General features: G+C 38.1%; 1 protein-coding gene across 6 annotated transcripts in view; it reads left to right on the top strand.

Annotated features, from left to right (window-relative positions):
* LOC126764854 (insulin receptor substrate 1) overlaps window positions 1-11,438 on the top strand; it is a 256,071-nt gene that overhangs the window by 229,423 nt on the left and 15,210 nt on the right. For 5 of the 6 annotated variants that reach the window (XM_050482469.1, XM_050482472.1, XM_050482471.1 and 2 more), the window contains exon 9: window positions 1,349-1,694. The exons of the other annotated variant lie outside the window; for it this stretch is intronic. In XM_050482469.1, the coding sequence (XP_050338426.1) occupies window positions 1,349-1,433 (85 nt within the window). In that variant the 3' untranslated portion in view covers window positions 1,434-1,694. Of the gene's footprint in view, window positions 1-1,348; window positions 1,695-11,438 lie in introns of those variants that run through there. 6 annotated transcript variants of the gene reach the window in all.

Genomic DNA, 11,438 nt, shown 5'->3' with positions numbered 1-11,438 from the left:
ATAAAACGATAAAAAATTAATTCACAAACAAAGCACGAGCGTAATATAAACGCAGAACAAACCGTTATACCGTTTTAACAAACTCAATAAGCACAGAGCGAAAAGCAACCGGTTACGATGACAGTTCGACGGTGTATGCTAGGTGATATAAAAGCGCAAAATACACAGTACAACAGCTAATCTGGGGGCTAAGAAATTCCAAGTCAGGGTGATGGTACTAGGTCAGTATAGTAAAACCCTTAAAGGGTTTGGCGTTCGTATGTGTCAGTTTTTTTATGACCTTTTAATTTTTTTTCTTATCCTTTTTGCGGCTCCTTTATTCGCACATGCATAGCAATTCAATGGATTGTGACCTTCGCCAGGATTAGTCCAAGTCATTGGGATACCGAATGGCATACTTTCAAGCAGGAATAAGGGGATGTTAAACTTATTCCAGTGTGAGAGCGCCTCAAAATTAGCGTTTTTTATAACATTTTCCATTATGGCCAGATTGAACAAAATTACAATTTTTGGGCATTTAAATTAAAACAGCCATCATTTAGTATGAATAAAAATTCCTATATAGTGGTTATTTATTATATGGAGAAACTATTTAAATCTTTTTAAAGAATATTATAACAACTGACTTTTGTCCTTTCAATGCCCAATAATAGGATTTAAGCTTGTTAGCTCTCAATCATTAAATGTTTTTAATAATTTTCCTTTGAAAATATTACCATGATGCTTCAAATTACAAAACTTTTCATCAAATACCTTTAAATTTCACAAATTTATTTAATTTTCATTGTTTTACATTTTTTATAAGTGGTCTTGAACGATGCAACAAATCCCTCCGTTTACATATTTTTTTGGTAAGATTTCAATCTGGCCATCGCTCGTTTCCAATTGCTAAACGTCAAAACCTCCTGAACTCGATCAACTGTCAAAGTTTAGGTGGTTTTGACGTTTAGCAATTGCTCTCTCACTTCCTGTGAGAGAGGAGTTAAACATCTCTTTATCTCTGCTTTCAAGTCTTCTATTTTTCCAATCCATTAGACGGTTGTAGCAGCTTTTACACACTATATTTGGTACCCAATTTTCGTTCACAATAACATTTTGGTTGAAGTACCTCTCGTATGTTTGAACAAAATCAGTACTGAAATTTCCCCTTTTTTTATGTGTTGAGACATATCGAGTTACGTTAAACTACGTTTTTGCCAAAATGTTACGACTAAGCGAAAAACATCAAGATAAGGAGAAAGATTTCTTAATATTAAGAACTACCATAAAAAAGTTGGATTACTAAATATCGCATATAAAGCATCTAAATATTTAACTATATGTTCAAAAATTAATTATCTCTTTTCAGCGTTATTTCGAATGTTTCAAAACTTGGATTACATATGGTCGAAAGTCATTTATTTTGGTGGAAGTTTATGGTGAGCAGGCTCTAGATGAGCTCCGGAGCTAAAAGAGGTGTGCACGATTTAAAAGTGGTGATTTTGACTTAATAGACTAAGAACGTCCTGGACGGCCTTACTCGATAAAGATTGTTACAAACATAAGAAACCCTCACATAATCTTTGGGAGTCACTCAGGCAGCCATATCAAAACGTTCAAATGCTGTTTGAACGCAATAGAAATAACTCAGTTTTGCGGGTTGTGACTGGTGATGAAGAATGGATTCATTACGGCAACCATAAACGCAAAAATCATAGATGAAACTTGACCAATCAGCCAAAGCCGAATTTCTATGATTTATTTAAATTACCCAATACTAATAGTTCTAAATTAATTTAAAAAATTATTGTTAAATTAGCTTACAAATGCACAAAAAAATAATGTTAATATATTAAATACCATACATAACTGTTGGCAAACATTTCATTGTAAGAAAAAGTTTGTAATGTATACATAAATAGTAATATTTAGAAACTCAACCTAAATAATTTCTGAAAATTTGTAAAAATAGAAAGGAAAAATATAACATGTAAACTTCAAAAAAAAATTAAATATAAAGAAATAAAATAAAAATTTCAATTGTTTTATTTATAAGGAAAATGATGTCTGTTACGATAGGCAGTAGTAACCAATGAATAACCCGTAGCAGGTGGCACGATGGTCATTGTACCAGTTTTCTGTGGCTAATGAATAACAAAACAAATAACCTACTGACCGGTTTTCTTTAAGCCGCAGATGACCATAACAATAACAAAACTAGCTATGTCCAAGAAAAGATGGCTAACCAAACAAGTAGCCAACGAAACGAACGTTGTTTACCGAAGTGTAAAAGATAGTTTCCCAAAATAGTTGCAAATTCGAACAATTAAATATACGTAGCATTTGCGGAAAATTAATGAGAGAGAGCGAGTAAGGTAATCACACCGACGTGTAGTCGGTTTCCCTAGGCTAGAACTAAAGTAGCCTGTCGAATAATGAATGCATTAACTACTGATAATCTATCGTTGATCAATTACCTAACTTTTACCCGATGTTGTTGTTGCTGTTCTAACGGACATATAATCAACATTAGGATGATGAGAATTATCTGGTTGTGGTCGACCTCATCTAGCGGGAGGCCCAGGAAACGTACTGTTTCGACGGGGTCGGACCAAAGTGAAAAGGGTGTTAGCTGAGTGGGGTTGGCGGGTGGCCTGTGTCATGCGGAGACTCATTGCACGAAGGACATATGCTGGATATGTCAGGGTCTATTCTAGACAAATAGAAGTTTAAACTGAACAATATCCAGAACGAAGCTGCGCTAGGGTCACTCGCATTTTTCGCGGCAACTCGAGCTCTTCGTCTGCGATGGGTGGTGGTTTGACTCCAAGAACGCCATTCACGGGAAGGGAGTCGGTGAAGGTGTTAATGGCTCCACTGTGTATGGCAGTCAGTATCTGTCGAAAGTCAGTTGCGCCCGAAGTCCGGTCGGCGTACTGTACGACGTCGACGTAATCAAGGACGGACCTTTTGATGTTCCTAGGCGGCGGTTCCGCTCCAAGCAGATGGCTGCAAGGGTGATTTCTACGAAAACATCACAGCAGGAACTGCTTGGAGAGGAGTTCATTATGCTTCTTAACTGGGAGCATAAGCGTCTCACTGTGTAGGTGTTCAATAGGAGACATCAAAAGGCATGCCGTCGTGGTCCGGCGGGCAGTATTTTGGCAGGTCTGGAGTTTCCTCATCTGCATACCACTGCATCCAGGCGACCATATAGGTGTTGCGTAGTTGAGGACCGGTCGGCCGATTGCCTTGTATGTTGCCAACAACGTAGCTAGCGACTTGAGGATTTTGTTGCGGCTCTGTACCTTGGCGATAATCGCGGTCGTGTGGGGAGTGAAGGAGCATAGACTATCGAAGGTTACACCCAAATTCTTAGGGTTATTGACAGTCGGAATTTACGCACCATCGACTTCAATATTAAGCTCAAATCTATACTCCTTCGACCAGTTCGTGAATATGGTCGCTGTGAATTTGGTGGGGAAGAGTGTTAGGTTCCGTGCAGAGAAGAAGCGAGAAAGGTCGGAGAGATATCTCTTTACCTTTGAACACATGTCATCGATTCCATTGCCAGACTTCAATATCGTGTAATCATCAGCGTACGAGATTTTGGGAACTCCATCTGGCGGCTGTGGGAGTTTCGAAATGTAGACGTTAAACAGTAACGGCGAGAGGACACCACCCTGCGAAACCCCCTGTTTTATTCTTCTCAGCTTATAGTTTTCTAAGCGTTTATGACGCTAAGGGCTGTGGGGTGCTGTGCACTTTTCGGAATTCATACTAGTGGTTGGTTGGGCTCAGGTCGTGAGTGAAGGTCTACTGGGGAGAGGAGAGATATCGGGCGATAAGACTTCCCTTTGTTGGCGGGTTTCCCAGGTTTCAGTAGCGGGACCACTCTTCCGACTTTCCACACATCGGGTATTTGAAGAGTGGTCAGCGACAGGTTGAGGACTTTGGTTACCCCGTCGAGCCTAGATGCTTTAACATAAGATACGATTTCGCTTTGTTGATGGCATTCTGAACCTCCTAATCGGTGAAAGAAAGTGGCGCGCAGTCTTATGGCATTTTGCGCAGCCGTCGTGTAACAAATCGCTTGGTTTTGTTTACCGAAGGTGCGTGGCCATTGAATTGAAGTTCAATTCGGTCATCATGTCCCTTCGAGTTTGGCAGTAGACCAAAGCTTACTCACACCGGTGGAGAGGTTGTAGGACTTCAGGTGCTTATGGTGGTTTACCAATCGCCTAATCTCCAAATTGAAATCCCTTATTCGGGGATCCCCGCGATCGGTATGGCGTAAGGTATCGCGCTTATTAGCTAAAACGGTTGCTTCGGTTGGGAAATTTGGGCGGAAGCAAGGGGTAGGGCTGCGATCACCTTGCGGAATCGAAGTTCCCCATAGGTTACATCTGTATGAATGTAAAACGGCGAAGTTGTTCTCAGTAAATTCTATGAAGCCGACCCAGTTAGCTTTGTTAAAGTTAACGAAGGTACGGTTGTCCACAGAAACAAAATCGGGAGGTTTCTCAATCGAGATAATTATGGGCAGATGGTCTGATGCGACAATTAGCATAGGTCACCATGTTATGCTATTTATCAGACCATCACTAACAATGTTAATATCGGGCGAGCTATTACATGTGCCCATAACTCTGTGGCTTTGTCATTCATTGTGCAGAATGTCGAATAGTCAATCTGTTCCACCAGCCTCATCCCTCTATGATCGTTTAACAGGCAGGAATGCCAAAGATCGTTGTGCGCGTTAAAGTCGCCTAGTACCAAACGGTTTTCACCACGAAGTATCCCACATATATTCGTGTGATATCCTGTAGGGCAACATGTAACTGGAAGAATGTTTATATTAAATATTTCGAGCTCGACATCGCCTGACGGGATAGTTATACCCTGACATTCTAGGGTAGTGTCTGTGCGGTCGATGTCTTCATCGACTAGACGATATTGCACTTGGTGTTGTGCAATATGAAAGCTAGGCCACCACCGTTTTCTAGTTCGCGATCTTTTCGTAAAACATTGGCACAACTCAGAAGATCTGAACGGCTGCTTAGCTTGGTTTTATGGACCGCAGCTATCGATACACGTTCCCGGTTCATGAGTGCAACTATCTCTTCGATCTTACTCTGGAGTCCGTTTGAAGTTGAATTGAGGTATTCGGGTTTGTCACGGGTGATCTTGGGCGTGAGGGAGTGGCGTGTAGGTGGTGTTTGTGGCTACATAATTCATACGACAGCCGGTTCTACGAACCGTAATTGACCCGGATTATGGTTATCATATCTCTTTACACTCTGTTAACCCAGGAGAGACTGACGTTACCGTATGGTAAAACAGAACATGAATTTAAAAAAAACGTCTGTTTGTGGCATTCATTTTTCCCAGTAGAAACCAAAGCTTTTATTAGAAGCTTAAAGCTCCAAATTTGAAATTCGCAACGATTGCTGTTTAGTTGTTAAACGCAATTTGTTGTGAGAGGTCGTTCAGAAGTGCATTTTTATTTACGGAGCAAAAAGTTACAAAATGGCATCTGGGAGAAAGTAAGTTTCATTGCTATGTATTTATTTGTAAATATATTCCATAAATAATCACAAAAATCTGAAATCAAATTACCACATTTCACTCTCAGTAATTAGTTTTAAAGATTTATGCACTTTTTGTCTTATTTTTTGGTGGTTTAATAAATGTGTTACCATATGGTCACGTCAGGACCTACAGGGTACAGGTTTGCAAATGAGTTTCAAATCAAGTGTGCTACTGATTCGATATTAATTTTGAGAAAAATTTTGAATAATTCGCCATTTTTTTGTAGAAAATTCACGCTAAAAGACATTGCAGACTATTTGGATGAGTTAGACGACGATAACACATCATTTGGCCGACAAATAGACGGAATTTATATTGAGCCACCTAATGAAGATGGAGAACTAAGTGGCGAAGACGATGCTAACGAAGATGACGGTGGAATTATTGACAATGTGTGTCGAAATCAATTGAACGAAGGGTGTGAACTTGTGCTTAAAAATGGTGCGCATGTAGATTCTGCTTCAATGGTGGACTCATGTGAAGTAGAGGGAAATATTGAAGCAGCTCTAGCGGATCTATTAGGTGAAGGATCTCATAATGTAGAACAGCAGTTTTACGAGTATCTGAATTCAACCTGCTCACAGTCCATAAGCGCACAGACCACCAAGGAAAGTACAGAAGGAAAACAACGATAGCTATCAGATGAAAATATTCCCATAGCGCCTGTATCCAGCAGGTTAAGAAGAGTAGAAGGTACCCCGTCTGAAAAACCTCTTCCGTTAGCAAATAAGGACACTGTGTTTAATTGGTCGAAGGATTGTAGAAATGATCCAATGCCTTTATTTCCGGAAGCAAACTACAATGATTGTCGTGCAGCCTCACGAGTTGTTTGAATTTTTTTTTTGATGACGCTTTATTAGAGCATATCGTGCAATTTTCATCATTGCCACAAAGAAATTTGAAAAACCTGTGTTGAATATCAATGTTTGTGGTGAGTTAGTAACTTTATGCACTTTTTCCTCTTGACTTTTAATATATATTTACATTTTTACAGAATTGCGTACATTCATTGGTATACTTTTAATAACCGGCTACAACACCGCTGCTAATGTGAAGATGTATTGGAACAGCTCAGAGGACTTACGCAACGAACTAATTGTACAAGCCATGCGTCGAGACCGTTTTAAAGAAATTTGTAGGTGCTTACATTTTGAACCTAACCTGGTTGCGCTTAATGATAATGGAGACAAATTTTGGAAGTTGAGACCTATGACAGACCATTATGTTGAAGCACTTCCATCCATGCCAACAACTGTCTTTCGATGAGAGCATGATTGCGTACTACGGTCGCCACGGATGCAAGCAGTTTCTAAAAGGCAAACCTATCCGTTTCGGCTACAAAGTTTGGTCTTTATGCACTCCGTCTGGATACCTCGTCAATTTCGACATATACCAAGGAAGAAATCCACGTTCAAACACGGAATACTAACAGTGCTTTGGAAAGTGTGCAGCACCTCTCATAAACATGATAAATGATTTTGACGAAAACACAAGGAGTTTACCATTTTCTTTCTATTTCGACAACCTTTTTACAAGTTTTCCATTACTGACTTATCTGAAGACGATGGGGTACAATAGAACAGGAACGGTAAGAGAAAATCGTATTCCTTCCAGCTGCCCCTTGAAAACAAAAGTGGCAATGAAAAAGTTTAATAGCGGTTCATTCGAAACTGCTACAATAGAAAATATTGGAATAAAGCTGACTAAGTGGGTTGATAACTCTGTTGTGTGTGCCGCTTCAACTTGTTACGGTAGCTCGCCAATTTCATCAGCTTCGCGATACTGCAAAAAAGCTGGGAAAAAGATCGCCATTCCACGTCCATGCATGCTAACGGAGTATAATAAATACATGTGCGGTGTTGATAGGCTCGATCAAAACGTAAATATGTACCGAATAGCATACCTGGGAAAGATGTGGTGGTCTTCAATATTTACTTGGCTTATTGACGTTGCAGTATCCAATGATTGGCACCTTCAACAGAGTTCGAAGAAGCTTTCGCAATTAGAGTTTAGACGTGAAATTGCAGTATTTTATTGCAAACATTACGGCGAACCGGTTCAACCTAGCCGGAAACGACCCCGGCTGCACGATGGCGTATATAGAAATATCCGCTTTGATCACACTGATCATTTTATTGAACCAATCATAAATAGACGTCGCTGCTTAGGTGAAACTTGTAAAAGTGTTGTGAGAATTCGATGCATTAAATGCAATGTAGGTTTACGCGTCAAGTGCTTCGCTCAGTACCATATTGACAACGAAAACCAAAAATAAATATGTTTTTTTAACTATTTCAATAAAGTTCATTATTTTATTCACATTACTTGGCATAATTAACTTATTTTCTTATAGCACATTACCTGTACCCTGTAGGTCCTAGCGTTACCATATGGTCACAGGTCATTGTACCGTTATCTGATAAAGTATGACCACAAAAATTAATTTTTTTAGTACATTCTAACAACATTAACAAGCCCTCAAAATTTCATCTTCCTTCTAAAAAAAAATAGTTATCGTCCCTGCTGGGTTAAGGGCAAAAAGTATTTGTTACCCAAATTTCTGTTAGTGCTCCTATTTTGGTAAGAACTTTTTTAACTTTAACATACAAACTTTAAAGCGTGCGTGTTACCTATTCGTTAGCAGTAAGAATATCTGTTGCCTCGAAATGTTGTTTTATTTGTTGCCCTTTTTAATCTTTTCCTTTATAAAATTTAGTATTTTTTATATTAATTTGCTATTTTTATTTGTAAAAACATATTTACTTAAACAAATTGCCAAAATTAATTAATACCATATATGTATACATATAAGTAAACTCAGCATGCGAGGAACAATCAATTTTATAAAACAACTTTTGGCACTTGCTACTCTTTGTTATTTTCTGGAACAATTATAATTATGGGTGATATCACTTTCGGAAATGTCCAGTCGTTTTTAGTAAACTTATTTCAATCATTTTTTTTTTCTTTTTAATTCTTCGGTAAATTCGTGGGTTCTTTCGCAGAACCCTTCTCTCAAAAACTCGCAACGACGACTCATCAGTTGTTGTCATCGTCCATGCCCCTGCACCATATGGCAGGACGGGAATAATGAGTGACTTACAGGGTTTGGTTTTTCTCGTCGAAAAAAAATAGGAGAGGACTTTACGTCTCAATTGCCTACTTAGTCCGAAGTAGCACCTGTTGGCAAGAGATATCATGCGATGGATTTTGAGGCTGACGTTGTTGTTGGTGCTGATGCTGGTTCCTAAATAGACGAAATTATCTACAACTTCGAAGTTATGACTGTCAACAGTGACGTGGGTGCCTAGTCGCCGTGGAGATATTTCGTCTTGCCTTCGTTCACTGCCAGACCCATTTGCTTTGCTTCCTTGTCCAGTCAGGAGAAAGCAGAACTAACGGCGCGGATGTTGAGGCCGATGATATCTCTAATAGAAGATTGTACCTTCTCGATTTAGCTCTGCTGACGGAGCTTTAAGTGTTGCTCAACGTCAGTTTATACAGCCGTATTAGTTTTGCGAGGATACCAAATTCAGATATCGCGGCATAAAGGCAGCTCCTTTTCGTGCTGTCAAAGGCAGCTTTGAAATCAACGAAGAGGTGATGTGTGTCGATTCTCTTTTCACGGGTTTCTCCAAGATTTGGCGCATGGTGAATATCTGGTCGGTTAGTTGGTCCAGGTCTAAAGCCACACTGATAAGGTCCAATCAGTTTGTTGATGGTGGGCTTTAATTTTTCACACAATACGCTCTATAGAACCTTATACGCAATGTTGTTGAGGCTTATCCCACGGAAGTTTGCCCAGATTGTGGGGTTTCCCTTTTTGTGGATTGGGCAGAGCACACTTAAATTCCAATCGTTGGGCATGCTTTCATCCGACCATATTTTACAAAGAAGCTGATATATGCTCCTTATCAGTTCTTCGCCTCCGTGTTTGAATAGCTCAGCCGGCAATCCATCGGCCCCTGCCCCTTTGTTGTTCTTCAGACATCGTCATCGATTATGGAATCAGATTCGCCTTCTGCTAGCGTTGTACTTTCACTGCCAATCAGAAGGCTGGAGAAGTGTCGGCCAGCTTGTCAAACTCGACCATTATCTACTAATATAAATCCTCTAAGAGCGAGCGAAACTGTGAGGCTTCATCATCCACGATAAGGTCAGTTGTTGTAAAACACAAATAATAGAAGTATTTAGTTAACAAAATAAGCCAAACAAAATTACAATTTATAAGTAAGTAAGCTCTTAAGTAATTGCTCAAGAAAAGAAGGTATTTGTGTATATATATATATAAGTATATAAATATTTTCATGGCGATTCGAGGAATGTGGATGAAGATTCGTAAGTTTTATACAAAATTTCAAAATTAACTATGTTCCATAATAATGATTTTAACTAACTGTAAGATGAATTTAATGGTTACTTTGATTTTGCCTCAAGAAATAATAGTTGATTTCATGTTTCTTCGCAAAACCAGCATTGCCATATTTGCATTTTATTGAAAAAATTTATTAAAAATTAGTACTGGATTTACTTACATTACTTTTACCTCAGGAAATTTTCTTAACCATTTCTGAAGCGTTTTTATATGAAGTTTTTACATTTGTTGAGAGCTGAATACTAAGCTAAACAACCGAAAACAAATTTACCGCTAACCAGTGTCCGATGAATTCTTGCATTGAAAGCTTGTTTATCTTTCAAAATATATTAATAGAACTTAGCAAGAATTATATTCGCAGACAACTTTGTCTTTGTCGTCTTTCTAATAGGCAATAAAGACATTTTTAGTTGAAAACTTCGTCTTGAGTTTTATCTATAGGTATGTATGTATATTGAAAAGAATAATTCGTAATAAAAATATCTGTCAAATAAAAGTTTATTTACTGAAACACCAAAATTAATTAAACAAACACGCATTTCCCAGCTTCCGTTTTAAATTATTCTTCTTGAGAAATTGTGTATCGCCTTTTGGCACGATTCTGATTACTTTGGCGGTCGGGTAAAAAACACGTATTTTGGTATAAATGGTACGTATAGGGGAGCTTCTCTAGAGGAGGAATATGCAAAAATAATGTTGCTAACACTTACATTTTTTAAAATATTCCCGATTATAAATTCAAAATTTGTATTAATAACACTTAGTATTTCACAATGTTTAACTAATTTTTTCACATTTTTCACTTTGTATATTTAATTATACACTCTAATCATTGAAATAAATTCATATCTCACTTTTATTTTGTTATTTTTAAGCAAAATGTATTAATTTAAAAATCACTTAGCACACTCACCGTTGAAAAGGTTAGATTGTGTACAACATTGTAGAAACCTACAAGTACATAGTATTTACAGCTATACATACTGTTTAGAAATAGATACATAGTTTATATGCGAATTTAGTAGTAGAAATCATCACTGCTACCTTTATAAATATTTTATTAAGTACCAACATTCTTAGCACTTATATACTTATAGAACAACACTATAACATTGTTTAAAACTAGATATATGATTGCTTTAATTCTGAGCGCCGGCAATCGACAAACCGGTTTTGTCTATTTGAGTGACTTTGATAACGCACTCTTATCATACTTGCATATGCAAGCATACATACTTACATTAGTGTAAACGGATAGAATTTGAACATGTACCACTATCTCAGCTGATCTTTATACCGTAGCCACCGTACTGTAAAGCTGTAGGTTACTCAACTTTTAGAGCTGTTAATTTCAGTCAGTCGCAATTGAATGTCGTGGTAATCGCAAGCGTGTTTGGCAACAAAATTAAACAGAAATAAATAAATGTTCACAAACCATAAAGCAAATTCGTTGTTTTTCTTTTGAAACATTTAAACGGGCAATAAAAAGCTT

This window comes from Bactrocera neohumeralis, unplaced genomic scaffold (assembly GCF_024586455.1).
Source record: "Bactrocera neohumeralis isolate Rockhampton unplaced genomic scaffold, APGP_CSIRO_Bneo_wtdbg2-racon-allhic-juicebox.fasta_v2 cluster10, whole genome shotgun sequence".
Taxonomy (NCBI): domain Eukaryota; kingdom Metazoa; phylum Arthropoda; class Insecta; order Diptera; family Tephritidae; genus Bactrocera; species Bactrocera neohumeralis.
This window is presented reverse-complemented; position numbering and strand designations above follow the sequence as displayed.